Source organism: Pseudozyma hubeiensis, assembly GCF_000403515.1.
Source record: "Pseudozyma hubeiensis SY62 DNA, scaffold: PHS38, whole genome shotgun sequence".
Lineage (NCBI taxonomy): Eukaryota > Fungi > Basidiomycota > Ustilaginomycetes > Ustilaginales > Ustilaginaceae > Pseudozyma > Pseudozyma hubeiensis.
Genome location: NW_012133820.1, coordinates 150,482 through 163,612, shown reverse-complemented (window position 1 = coordinate 163,612; position 13,131 = coordinate 150,482). Strand labels below are relative to the sequence as shown.

The 13,131-nt window shown below is 55.1% G+C and overlaps 8 protein-coding genes and 1 non-coding gene across 9 annotated transcripts; 3 read left to right on the top strand and 6 right to left on the bottom strand.

The window, feature by feature from the left end:
- Window positions 1–57: 57 nt before the first annotated feature.
- PHSY_003759 (hypothetical protein) lies at window positions 58–1,131 on the bottom strand (the record flags this gene model as incomplete). The annotated part of the gene is made up of 1 exon (XM_012334376.1): window positions 58–1,131. One exon carries the CDS (start codon window positions 1,129–1,131, stop codon window positions 58–60), a length of 1,074 nt encoding a protein of 357 aa, XP_012189766.1.
- Window positions 1,132–1,574: 443 nt separating this feature from the next.
- Window positions 1,575–4,513, bottom strand: PHSY_003758 (hypothetical protein; the record flags this gene model as incomplete). The annotated part of the gene is made up of 2 exons (XM_012334375.1): window positions 1,575–2,432; window positions 4,100–4,513. The coding sequence occupies 2 exons, from the start codon at window positions 4,511–4,513 to the stop codon at window positions 1,575–1,577; spliced, it is 1,272 nt and encodes a 423-aa protein (XP_012189765.1).
- PHSY_007619 lies at window positions 2,721–2,831 on the bottom strand. Its single transcript has one exon. It is a non-coding gene; the product is annotated as a tRNA-Met (tRNA).
- A 58-nt stretch (window positions 4,514–4,571) lies between the features above and the next one.
- Window positions 4,572–6,075, top strand: PHSY_003757 (hypothetical protein; the record flags this gene model as incomplete). Its single annotated transcript, XM_012334374.1, has 2 exons — window positions 4,572–5,205; window positions 5,969–6,075. 2 exons carry the CDS (start codon window positions 4,572–4,574, stop codon window positions 6,073–6,075), a joined length of 741 nt encoding a protein of 246 aa, XP_012189764.1.
- A 740-nt stretch (window positions 6,076–6,815) lies between these two features.
- On the top strand, window positions 6,816–7,472 carry PHSY_003756 (hypothetical protein; the record flags this gene model as incomplete). Its single annotated transcript, XM_012334373.1, has 1 exon — window positions 6,816–7,472. The coding sequence occupies one exon, from the start codon at window positions 6,816–6,818 to the stop codon at window positions 7,470–7,472; it is 657 nt and encodes a 218-aa protein (XP_012189763.1).
- A 322-nt stretch (window positions 7,473–7,794) lies between these two features.
- PHSY_003755 (hypothetical protein) lies at window positions 7,795–8,367 on the top strand (the record flags this gene model as incomplete). The annotated part of the gene is made up of 1 exon (XM_012334372.1): window positions 7,795–8,367. One exon carries the CDS (start codon window positions 7,795–7,797, stop codon window positions 8,365–8,367), a length of 573 nt encoding a protein of 190 aa, XP_012189762.1.
- Window positions 8,368–8,403: 36 nt separating this feature from the next.
- Window positions 8,404–8,730, bottom strand: PHSY_003754 (hypothetical protein; the record flags this gene model as incomplete). Its single annotated transcript, XM_012334371.1, has 1 exon — window positions 8,404–8,730. One exon carries the CDS (start codon window positions 8,728–8,730, stop codon window positions 8,404–8,406), a length of 327 nt encoding a protein of 108 aa, XP_012189761.1.
- Window positions 8,731–9,796: 1,066 nt separating this feature from the next.
- On the bottom strand, window positions 9,797–10,893 carry PHSY_003753 (mitochondrial carrier protein; the record flags this gene model as incomplete). Its single annotated transcript, XM_012334370.1, has 2 exons — window positions 9,797–10,565; window positions 10,664–10,893. The coding sequence occupies 2 exons, from the start codon at window positions 10,891–10,893 to the stop codon at window positions 9,797–9,799; spliced, it is 999 nt and encodes a 332-aa protein (XP_012189760.1).
- Window positions 10,894–11,654: 761 nt separating this feature from the next.
- PHSY_003752 (inosine-uridine preferring nucleoside hydrolase) lies at window positions 11,655–13,112 on the bottom strand (the record flags this gene model as incomplete). The annotated part of the gene is made up of 1 exon (XM_012334369.1): window positions 11,655–13,112. One exon carries the CDS (start codon window positions 13,110–13,112, stop codon window positions 11,655–11,657), a length of 1,458 nt encoding a protein of 485 aa, XP_012189759.1.
- Between the last annotated feature and the right edge of the window lie 19 nt (window positions 13,113–13,131).

Sequence of the window (13,131 nt, the reverse complement as noted above, 5' to 3'; positions counted from 1 at the left end):
ATGCGTAATGCTATCTGAAGGGTATCTTTTGATCAACTGTCCGTGGAGTTCTTGCGTCTATGACTCGCCCCTGACTCGGCGCTTGTACTCTTCTGGACTCTCAAACTTCTTGCCTAAACTCCACATGCCGATCTTTTGCTTCCTGGCTTTGGTCTCTGCTCTCTCCAACGCATTCAACCCGGTGGTACTCTTTCGCCAGAACTTGGCCCACCATGTAGCTTTCCCGTAATCTGCTCCTGCCGATCTGTACACCGTTGCCAGACCTTGTTTGACCATTGCTAGCGAGACGTTTGTCTTGCCGAGGAAATATGGAGGATCCCAGACGTAGGGTGTTGCGACCAACCTCTTGTACTGGTCGATGTGGGAAGGGTAGAGCCAGATGGTTTTGGTCGAGATCTCATGCGTTGATGAAGAAGTGGGATTGGGGGGCGGGGCGGAGGTTTTGGAGAAGAAGGATTTCTTGGGTGGTGTGAGTTTATCGACGCTAGATGGAGATTGAACCATGGAGGATAGAAAGTGTTTTGCTTCTTTGGAGAAGGGTTGTGCTGGTTTTCCGAAGTGTGCGCTTTCCGGTGCGTCTACACCTGCGATTCGAACTGAGATGGTCTCTCGAACGAGTTGCGATTGGCCGTTCTTGCGCTTTTTGGTTCGTGGTGGCCATGGATAGAACCAATCTCGGAGGTATGGGAGCCCAGGTGTGTGGTGAAAACGGAATCCGTCTGCATCCCCGACGGTGACCACTCGACCAACGAGAACTTTTCGATACCGAAGAACGGCTGGTGTCACATATTCAGCGTTGGGAATCCGTCGAAAGTAGCGCCACCAGAGAAGGAAGCAGAGCGAGGATGTTGATACGCCAGCTACGGCTGCTCCAATGGGGTTGGAAAGAATCGTTCCGAGGACATCGGAGGACTGTTCGACCACGGACCATACAGTAAGCCGCGGTTCAGCGTCTAGGGGTGAGGTCGTTTCTGCGGGTTGCTGTTCGATTCTTGACGATCTTGAGGAAGAGGCAAGACTGAATGCTGCTGGTAATGCAGTCAAAGCAGTGCGGGACGAAGAAGCCGAAGCCGGTGTGGCAGGTATTGAGGTGCTAGAAGATGGGCCTGACGTCGGCCATAGTGACAGCATCGCTGCGCTTGACCAGCTAAGTCACTGAAAGCAATGTCCTGTGGTGTCTTGTATGTGCGATCGATGGCGTGTTGGAAGAAAGCGTCGAGTGATGGACGACAACGAGCTCAGTGATTGAGTTCCAGATTGTCGGTGGTTCGTGTGGAGTTTCAACACACAAAATATTAATAACAAAACACCTTTTTGCTAACAATCACACCGAATCTTACTCAACTGCACACGGCGGTCTCGAAAGACCAACACTTGCACGCGTGCCATTTCGGAATGACGAACCATCCTTCGCAGCTCTGCGATCTGGTCACCGAAATTCACTCCTGCCATCTCGATATGATTGCTATCACACACGATTCGAACCAATTCTGCGTCTCTGTCAAAGTACGTTGCATTGGCGTTCGTCCGAGTGTTTACTCAAACAAAGCGTCTCTTTTGACCTTGCAGCGCTTTCAGTCGATCTTCCTGCTGCTGTTTTTGGATGGACCGTGAGTGCTGACCGAGAAGGGCTCGAATGAAGGAGCAATGCCCGACGACGTCGTGTGCAGTCCAATTTTCTCGCCATCCCGCTTCTTCTGCTCTGCCAGCGCCTTGTCTCCGTTCCAGTAGTATACTACCTGCGCTGCGATCGCTGCGTTGAAGAGCGTCGCGAGACCGAATCCGTACAGCAGCAGCTTGTCATCGGTCTCGGTCATTGTGGTGAACACCCTGGCAATCGTGCCGAGCAGTTGGGCAAACACAACGATACTGCTCAGCTGACCACGGCTCTTGTCTTTGTACAGCTCGGCCATCTGCGGTACTTTGGATGCCAGCGAGATCGGAATCGTGCAGGCCTGCAAGAATGTCAAGGTAGACGCCGGAATCACCGAGGGAGTCGCCAGTGCCAACGAGCCGATGCCCATCAACGCCGCTGCAACCGTGATGCTGTTGGAACGTGCCGAAGGATCAACACGACCTGTTTTGGCATTGGGAGTGTATGCAATCACCAACAGCAAGATAATCATGTTTTGCAGCGTCAAGCTGAGGTTCTCGCCGTACGTGGAGAACGGAAGGCGCGACCGAACGGCGTAGGCGAGCGAGATGGTGTAGGCCACCACTTCGAGGGTATACATCGAGAGAGAGATACCGCGTGCGCTTCGACCGTTAAGGATGTTGAGAATCTGAGGCACCTTCATAATGCTTCCGAACACCACGATGCCCAAGCCGAGCGCCTTCGAGATGGCATACTTGACGCAGTGGCTCGAGCTCAAATCAACATTGTAGATGAGTGTGGTGTAGCACTCTTGCCCAATGAGCGCGATGGCTGGCTTCTGAACGAAGAGAGGCAGGTTGTGAGTAACGGATTGGATTGCGGATTGCATGGTAAGCCCGGCGTAGAAGACCCCGTCGATGTTGCCAATGTACAGGGAATGGGATGGATGGCAGGATGGAAGAGGATGTAAAGTGAGCAGCCAACTCTGCGGACATGGTCAAAGCGTACGTGCAGTTGGAAATTTGGCCACGTCTCCTCCACTCTACAGCACTTATTGGTGCTTTTGCTTTTCTCTCAATTTCAGCCATGAGGAGGAATAATCATGCAAAACATGAGCAAAAAAAAGTAGATTCTGTCGGTTTCGATCCGACGACCTTTGGGTATCGCCACTCGAAAGTGGAAAGGATATCATAGGGTTTGTATGAGCCCAACGCGCTACCTACTGCGCTAAGAAGCTGATCGATGAGAAAGGTTGTCGGCATTACATACATATACCTTGCGTGCTTACCCGAACCATGGCTGCCTAATCGCTAAGAGTCACCTTACACCAAGAAGAAACGTTACTTTCTACATTGCGGCACACTTGACTCAGCTTCTTTGCCTGCCTCCTCGCCTACAGTCATCATGGTTCAAGCACTTGCGCAATTGCCGGATCGAGTACAACCGATGCCTCGACTTTGACTAAAGAGCAGGCATCCGTGGGCAGCCAGACAGGCGGCGACTATTTCTTCTAGGTCCCTTTCTTCCTCAGGCAAGCCACCAACAGAAGTTCTAGCCATGTTCCTGCAGGATGGTCAGTCATCGAAAGCCGTATGGCTGCTGACATCAAGTCGCCGGACTCTCCCAAAGCTAGAAAACGCATGGAAGAAGCCGAACGCGGGCGGCGCGGGACCCCGCATCGCGGCGTCAGCATCGGCTCGATCGAGACACCCTTGTCAATCTGACTTTTCGGGCTTCAGCCACATCGTGACCTGGGTCGGACTCTTGCAAGCAGATGCCGCGATGCCACCTCTATTAACGATGTAGATCACGCCATTCTGATGTTCGCCAGAGCAGAAGAACGGAGCAGAAGACGGCTACCAAGTCACCTGCTGCGGCAAAGGTCTGGACCGTGATGACAACGCTCGCGCATTGATCAAGTCAGCCATCGGACAGCACGGCTGACAATGTATCAGCAGACTGACTCTATTGCTCAGCTTCTACAGCTCGAAGGACGAGCTACTGGCTAAAAAAGAGTCCGTGCGCTTTCTGCCCTTCACTCATCGTCTCTGTTTCCTCATTCATCCTCTTGCTTCCTCACAGCGTCGAAGAGCAGCAGTACCGGCGGCTTCAACAGCAATGGCTAGTCGGCACGCAGACACTTGTGATCCCGGACTAAGCACGGACTGTCTTCCTCAGCACGCAGCGACAGACAAGGCAAGCCAGCGGCGCGATCGGCAAAGTCGACACACTTCCCTTGCACACTTGGGCTGGCTATACGCTACTGAAGGGAACAACATCACACCATGAGACATCAAGCAAACGTCTCCCCAGAGTGGCCTCTGAAGCAGGCTCGAGCGTCTATGCTCCAAAAGCATAAAAAGAGCGAGCGAACAATCCGCGCCATCTCCTCTTCTTTCCGCCACCCCTTTCCACTGTCATACTTCCGACGCCATCTCAGCTTTCTAAACCTTCTTGCAAAGCTTTCAAACTACTGTCTCCGCACTTCATCCGCACTTGACCAACCTCGACATGACTCGCATCTCTTCCATTCTCGTCTTGGCTACGGCCATGGCCTTCCTCAGCGTTGGCCCTCCCAGCTCCTGGGCTGCTGTTCTGCCCACTCGTGACATGGCCTCGCAGGATCTTCAGGGCGCTACCACCACGGACCTCTCTAGAGACGTCGTCGCTCATGCAGTCGATGCCAAGACAGGTTTCGACACCCAGAACAAGCGCAATACTTGCCGATACGGAACTTACTGGAGTGTGCATGATAACCACTGCGTACCCTGGTTTCGACGGGATGAGATTGACGCCGAGCGCGGCGGTCAAGAAATCGAGGAACTCGTAGCACGTCACGACTCGCACGGCGATTACGGCGATTACGGCTATGATGATGACGGTTATCGTCATGGCGGACACCACCATCACGGTCACCATCACTACCGAGGCGATGCAAGCTCGGCCCGTGATGCTGAACGCGGAGGACGCTTCTCGGATGAAGTTGACGCTGCTGATCGGGGAGGTGGTGGAGGTCGAGGAGGAGGACGGCGTTCAACGGATGAGATCGATGATGCCGATCGGGGAGGAAGAGGTCGCTTCACCGACGAAGTGGATGCTGCCGATCGAGGAGGCGGCGGAGGTCGAGGAGGAGGAGGAGGACGTCGATCCACGGATGAAATCGACGCTGCTGGTCGAGGAGGAGGAGGGGGTCGAGGAGGAGGAGGAGGACGTCGATCCACGGATGAAATCGACGCTGCTGATCGAGGAGGAGGAGGAGGTCGAGGAGGAGGAGGAGGACGTCGTTCCACGGATGAAATCGACGCTGCCGATCGAGGAGGCGGCGGAGGTCGAGGAGGAGGACGTCGTTCAACGGATGAGATCGATGATGCCGATCGGGGTGGCCGTGGTCGCTTCACCGACGAAGTCGATGCCGCCGATCGAGGAGGCGGCGGAGGTCGGGGAGGAGGAGGAGGAGGACGCCGATCCACCGACCAAATCAAAGCTCGAGACACTGACCGTGGTCGCGGTGGAGGAGGTGAACGTGGAGGTGGAGGTGGTCGAGGTGATCGGGGTGGACGGGGTGGTGGACGTGGACGCAACTCTGACACATTCGACGCCGAAGACGAAGAGTAAGTCTTTCGTCCTTGCCTCTCTTCAGAAGTCCTGATCACGTTGTTTCCTGGTTGCTGTCGGCCATCCCCTCGGTGTCCTGTTTCCAATCTCCTCGTCCCATCTTTGATCCTTTGGCATCCTTATCTTTTGGCGACGTTGCAACTCGGTTCAACACCTTTGCTCGTCGCTCACGTCTTCGTCCCTCGTCGCCTTTTCATGTCATGATGTTCTCAGATCTGGTTGCTTTGCTCGCCGTGACTGTTTTACTCGAGCATCGCAAAGGCCTCAAAATTTTCTCAATTTTCAACTCTTCCTCTCACTTGCACTGCTTTTGCCGTCTGTACGCTCAGAACCAATCATGGCGATTGACAGATGCATGGCTTCAATCCAGGATTTATCCTTGTGTGAGATCCGAGCCGAGGCATATGCAAAGGAATGAGTGCCGACGGCTCATGAGGTCTGTCAGGCTCGAGCGAGACAGATTTAATCTGAACGAGAACCAAGCAGATGGGTCTGAGCTACAGTTTCTGGGCTCACGTCGCGATGCGTCGTCGTCTTTACATAGAAGGCGGTGCGAAATCTTTCAATCACCGTCGAAGTCGGTCAATGCTGATCCGCGACCACGGAACGAATGAGCTCTATTGAAGAACAGGCCTCCTCGAGGTTCATTTTGCGAGTTCGATCAGGGGACACGTTCCGCTTAATTATTGCACGGACAGAAGATTTGAATGAAGGGCTCAATGAGGCTGAGGGCTGGAGCGTCTTTGGCGTTTGTCACAGGTCTGCCTGTGGACTTTTCGGCTTGCATTCGGTGTCAGCTCGAAAAAATCCGCTACGCTTTCATCCTGGCAGCGAGGACCGAGCATGATGTACTCAAGTGTAGTTGACGAGGCATTTTTGACTGAACGCCTTCGGGACAGGCACAGTACGCCCTTCATTTCGTTCCGTGTAGGATTGAACTTCGGCTGGATCGACAAGATCCTTGCGTGGCAACATGAAGTCAACCTTGGATTGAGTGCCAGGGATCAAGGCGTGCAAAAGCTGGCTGGTTCGTTTGGGAACGTACAACCCCGCGGGCAGAGCATTTGAACAGGGAAGGCAGCGGTGGTAGTCAGCATCCATTCGTGTAGGCAGCGAGATGGCTGTGAGCCTCTCCAGCTGCCGACTCCTTCCCACAGACTCCAGTCGTGAGTCGAGTAGTCGTTCAACACACACTGTGAGTGAGTCTACAAAGTACAAGTACCGACCCTCGCGAGACGACAAGAGCCATCTCATTCCATCTCCTTCGCATTCGCAATCTTACTCATACCTCCCTCTACAACGAATCCTCCTGCCCTTTCCCACTCGTCCCAACGTCGCTCTCATCCTCTTTTGACCTCTACCAGGATGGCTCGCATCTCATCTTCGCTCCTTATGGGTGTCGTGCTCGCCATGACCGGCATGCTCGTTGCCAGCCCAGCCAGCGCCAAGCCCGTTGCTCAAGAGCCTATCAAGGTGGAAGCCCCAGTCAAACGCCACGTGGCATCGCGTGCTGTTGTCGAAAAGCGCCTGCTAGGTGCCAACGCTGACGCCGACGTTGGTGTTGGCGCCGGCGCAGGCGCGTGGCCTGGCGCTGGTGTTGGTGGGCATGCTCACGTCGGCGCAGGTCTCGGTGGTGGACCTTACGGCTGGGGATACCCTGACTATGGTTACCCCGGCTACTGGCCTGGATATGGAGGCTATCCGTATGACGGCTACCCCTACGGCGCTCACGGTCCTTATTATCCTCGAGGCGCCCCTCACTTTGGCCGTGGCAACGGTCCGAACGGCGCGGATGGACCGAACGGTGCCAACGGTGCCAACGGTGCCAACGGTCCCAATGGTCCCAACGGACCTCCCCCTTCCCATCCTAGCCATGGAGGTGGCTACGGCGGGCACGGTGTTCACGGCGGGCACGGCGGACATGGCGGTGCAGGTGGCGCTGACGGAGGTGCTCCTGGTGGTGGTGCTTCGGGCGGATCTGGAGGATCTGGAGCTCCTGGCGCTCCCGGTGCGCATGGTGGTCCTGGCGCTGCTGGTGGTCCTGGCGGTGTCCGAGGCGGCGATGGAGGCAACGGAGGCAACGGTGGAAACGGCGGCAATGGAGGAAACGGCGGTCACGGTGGAAAGAACGGCGGCGATACCTGCGAATAATTGGCTGCCCAAGCCTCGAGGTCAGCTCATGACTCTTGCTCGCCTCCCAGCCAACACTCCCAAACGACTCGACCTCGGTCCTTCCCACGCTTTGCATGCTTTGTATGGCTGAAATTCATTCGCCATGTCTTGAACTCGCATTTGCTCTTAGACTCTCAATGCTACGTTACCGTTCTGATTCAAGCCATCGTTTCGAGTAGCTCGTGAGAATTTCGACGGTCCGACGTTCAGTCTGCTAGTATCAGGTATGTGATGGTGTCTTGTTTGACAGGTTGGAATTTTGAGAGCAACACACACCAAACCCTGTTCCGGGCTCGAGTCGCGTGCGTGTTGGTCTGAGAGCGGGGCTTTTTTTGCTCCACATTTTTCTGGACCGTCATTCATCTCTTGGGCTGTCCTCACACCGTCTCGTTCCACGATCACCGTTCACAACCATGGCACGCCTGACCGAACTTCATGATGGATCCGACAGCGATGACGCGCGCACAGCATCGTCTTCCTCCAATGCTCAACGAGCGGGTCTGACGCAGGACGAACAGGAACAGATCCTACACAAGTCCGGCATCATCGAAAAGCTCGGCCTGCCAAAGGACTTTGTCACGATGGATCAGGCGCAAGCTCAACTGGATGCGCTCAATCGTCGCACCGCAGGCGCACAAGGCAAGCAAGGCGAAGACGACGATTCGGACGACGACTACGGTGTAGCATCGGATCACGAACTCGACGGAGACGATACAGCCAATCGACTGATGCAGGAACAAGATGCGACAGAGATGAGCTCTCAGGTGGAGAGTATCTTGGATTTGGTAATTTGGACCATGCCGTTTGGATTCATGTTTACGCTGCTCGACGTGCTGGTAAGGCAACAGTACGGAGAGACGGTCGGGCTTGCCGATGAAGCCATCAGGTTGATTCGAGCCCTTCCCGGTGAGTCACCTTTCCAGAAGAATTGGTTTCGGTCAAGCGGCGAAGCTGACATTTGTCAATTTCAACATATGCAGTGCTAGCGTTCTTTATCCACTACAGTAAGATGATCATCTGCCTCAATGTCGAAATCTCTTCCACATGTCCTTGCAATTGACTCGCATCGTTCCGCACAAACAGACCTCACATCCCAACGCCAAGCATTGATACAAGGTGTCCTTTTCGTCCTCTGCTCTGCTTGCGGCTGCTCGCTCATCTACATTGTCAACAAGGTAAGAGCTTTTCTTCACACTTCGAACCCCAACGCTGAGCAAGCAGTCAGACTGACTCACGAACGACCACTCCATGAAACAGTCACCGTACGACGTGGTCGTGCAGCGCGTTGCACCACTCGGTACGCTGTGGATCTTCTGCGTCGTCAGACTGGATCTTCTCCCCGCCTGCATCAGTCTGGCGATCGTCGCCGTGTTCGTACAACAGAGTCAGCTGAAGATTGTCTTCGATTAGCGCAACACCTCTGTCAAACACAGCCATCGAACAAACATCTGCGTATGGTGCGCGGCTGTGAATGTGAAGCTCGGGAAAGATGATGGTGAGAGGTGAGAGCCACTTCCAGTGTTGCGTGGGAGAGAAGTCAAGCTTCGCTCGGCCAAGTCCGAAACTCTGCTAGAAAATGTCACGGAATCTCCGCCGCTTTTTCAGGTCTTTTTCCGCCGCGTTCAGTGGGCCTGTGCTTTGCCTATCAAGGGCTCACACCTTCCTTGTCCTATCATCACCACCACCGTCGAGATCGGACCTTTTTCTCAACCAAGACCTCCTCTAGACCAGCTCGATCATGTCGAAGTCACCCATCACATGCCACGTCCTCGACTCGACGCTCGGCAAACCAGCCGCCAACGTCCGCGTCCAACTAGAAGCACTCTCTCCACTCAACTCCTCCTTCCACATCCTAGCCACCGGCGCCACCAACAGCGACGGTAGATGTCCCGATCTACTAGCCGGCAGAGAGGCAAAAGAGGTGTTGGTGGCGAAAGGAGTGTACAAGATGATCTTTTATACGGGAGAGTACTTTGAAAAGGCGGGGAGGAATACTTTTTACCCTCAGGTCGAGGTGAGTCCACACACGATGTTCAGAAAGATATCAAGAAGAGGAGACACTGACACTGGGTTTGCTTTGTGGGTTGTTGTCGTGGCTACAGATCTTGTTCCAGTTGACGGAAGCGCCAGATGCACATTATCATATTCCGCTACTGCTCTCGCCGTTTTCGTATACTACATACCGCGGATCGTAGAGCGGTTGGTTGCACAGCGTAATTGTACAGCGTCAATTCACGTAGCTCACATGCAAACGTTCAGCCCGATCAGGGTCATTTGAGGCACCTTGTGCACACAAGGGAAATATCCTCCATTCGACCTCCACGGTATTAGCGTACAACACTGCTGAGTCAAGAGCAAGAATCGACAGATGAGCTAGATCTACAACGAAACCCCATCCCCGCGAAACCCGAACGTCTACTTCTTCACCGGGGCAGCGGCAGCCACAGGAGCGATGAGCGACTTTGTGATGTTGAAGACCCTCTCCTTGCTAGCGAACAGGATGGCGGCGGTCAACACCGACTGCAGCAGTTTGCTCGCGATACCTCTGTACAGACCTGCGATGCCCTCCCTCTGGACGATCTCTGTCATGGCGGTCCAGAGGTTGTTGCTGGCGCCCTTGTTGCTGCCGGCGTGTTGACGGCTCTTGATGACGATCTGAGGGTAGGTCAAACCGGTAGCGAAGAGCTTCGAGAGGGCTCCGAGCCAGAAGAAGTCCCAGTCGGAGAGCGAGACGTTCTTGCCGCTGGCAAGGCGCGATTTGACAACCCAGTTCTTGAGCTGTTCGAAGGCCGTGTACTGGAGCACGGGGTTGATGACTAGCACAAGGGCGGGGCCGAGACCCTTCCAGAGTGCGAGCGGGCCTTCCTCGCGGATGATCTTTTGCATGGTTTGGATGAAGCCGAGCTTGACAGCGACGGTCTTGCCGGCAGCCGCAGCTTTGGGATCCGCTTTGGAGTCGGTGACGCCCACGCGGACGGTCTGGCGCGTGTTGACGATCCAGATCGGATTCGTTGAGATCGTGGTGGCGGAACCAGCGATGAGTCCGGCAATGATAGACTCGAACGTGGTGAGAGCTCCACCTTGAGCGATCGTAGCTGAAGCAGTCGTGGCTGCTGCCGCGGCGACTTTGAGCTTGGACTTCAGGATCGTCTCTCGGCACTTTTCGAAGAAGTAGTAGTACACGCTGCGAGAGAGTGCGAGCCAAGGCAATGGGCACGTATGCAAATGAAAGGGTCAGCGGTGCTTTGACGGCAATCCGAAAGCTTGGTCAATCGAACTTACAAGTTGGTGACACCGATACCGAGCAAACTCGAGCTGAGTCCGGCGTAAAGACCAGCTACACCCTCCTGCTGAAGGATCTTGAGCGCAGCCTTGACCATGGGCTCTTCCGGGTTCTTGGACGACTCGACCGCGGCACGAGTGGAGATACCCACCAGAGGGTAGGTGGCCGTCATGGCGACCATACCACCGACACCACCGGCGCAAGCATGGATGAAGGAATCGTCAGACATGGTTGTGATAAGGTCACGGAAGCGCGATTGCAAGCGGCACGATGAGCTGAGGAAAGGATGATGAGGTCGGGAAGATGTGGTTTATGGCATTGACGCAAGGCGCGGAATCGAGAGGACTCGGAGTGGATAGGGACAGCTGCTCGAAAACGAGAGCCGGATTGTGGGGAGTGTGACAGGAACCGTACGCACGCGCCTTGGGCCGGTGCTGCCGGACTACACAATATGCACACTCTGCTGTGGAGAAATTCAGAACAAAGGTAAGGCGAGCAATTCTGCGAGCTACACTCCGAGCCCTGCAGCAAAGGCAGCTTCCTGTGAAATCGGCTAGCGTGCAACACTACATCAGCGCGGCGACATCATCTCGTGCTTCAGACATCCGTCTTTCCGCCTTGATCACGATCAGTGGGTGCAGTGAAGGATCGAGATCAATCGAGGGCAAAGACGAGTCCATCGAGATTGCCAGATGGACAGCGATACCGACTCACCAATGCACTTCACGAGTGTTCTTCTACACCGGCTTTTTCAGGCTCTTTTCCGAGCCGGACGCAGCTGCGATTTTCCTCGATTTCGTCCAAGACCGCGACGCGGAGTGACCGCATGAGCGCTGCCAGAGAGGGACAAACAACACCAAAAAGCAACGCGTGAAAAACACATCAGATCGGCTACTGATCGTCATGCGGACTATCATCTGTCCCCGATTCCAACACTTCCCACCCGCAGGTCTTCCTGATCAGCTTCACTGTGATCCTATGGGAGAGGTGTCACAATCCGATGCGTTCCAGGAACATCTTTGAGAACCACTCAGTCCCTGGCGTCCCCGTCACCTCGTCCACCAATCCAATCTGCGACTCGTCCACCTCGTGCATCTTGCGATGAACCGGAGCGTCTACATTGTCAATCGTGTGCAGCTCCTTTTCCGCATCCTCTGCTCTATTCCCTCCAGTCTTCCTGCTGCTTCCATTTCCCGTGAACCTGCGATCCACCACGCAGAAGCCTCGCGTCAGATCACCGTTGGTCTCGATCTGGAATCTCCGCGGGGTGTGTTTCCACCCGTTGCCATCCGTGGATGCGGTGGCGGATAACGGTGCGAAGATCGCATGTGCCACGGCAAGCGGATCGTGCGCCTGAAAGAGATCGTGCTTGTCCGGATGAAATTCCTCCGGCGCGACCATGTTGTTGGTGAAGGCTCGAGGGTGGGTCAGGAATGTCCCGATGAATCTCTCCAAATGACTCGCGGCCTTGGGCGCGTCTTGAGGGGTTTCGTACGTGGACTTGACCAGCTTCGAGTAGGGTACGGTGTGATCCGAGGTGATGTCCAATGCCAGCACCTGAACGGGTAGCCGGCGGCCTTGCAAGGCCGAATGTCGTGGAGCCTCATCGATTAGCACGCGAACCGAGTAAGGATCCGCGTACCAATTGAACTCGGCCACCGGGGACGTATTCCCAGGGACATCAAAAGCACCGCCCATAACAGAGATGCCGCCCACTTTGGCAAACGTCTCCGGATCCTTGCGGAATGCTGCAGCGAGGTTCGTCAACGGTCCGAGGGCGGCGATGCGTACAGTGTGAGGAGGATGTTGTCGGATCGTATCCAGGATGACGTCTGCTGCATGTTTGTCGGATGGTGCGAGCGGTGCGATCGCCTGCTTTGGCACTGGGAACGGGTCGTCGGGTAGCCAGTGTACTCCGGACAGACCATCTCGACCGTGGAAATATGACGCCGTGAACATCTTCCCTTCCAGAGGCTGAGTCGATCCAGAAGCGACGACGATGGGTTCGGCATCAGCGCTGAAAGCCCGGTATCGCTGCCTCACCGCATCAGACGTGGAAGGATCTGCAAGGTGGCGATGCAGGACAGCGCCTGTTCGCAAGACATTGGCGTAAGCGTGATCCAGAGTCGTGTTGCCAAAGGTCAGTGTGATGGCTTTGACTGCCACCTCGTCGGGCGATGCGAGAGCGAGCAAGATGGCGAGCACATCGTCTACGCCTGGATCTGTATCGATGATGAGCGGTATGGGAGATGTCGATTTCGTTGTCTGTGTCATGACTGTTCGTAATGGCTGATGAGGCTTGGTGTTCAAGAGGAAGGAGGTGTTGGCTGTCGACCGTCGTGCAGGGTCAATGCGAGTTGCACGTCCGATAACACCACGTGGAGCGCCGAAGCAAGACCAACACTTACCACCTCCACTCCTCAGCGTTGCTGTTAGCAGTCTCAGCATCGCCGTCCCGAGCATCCGT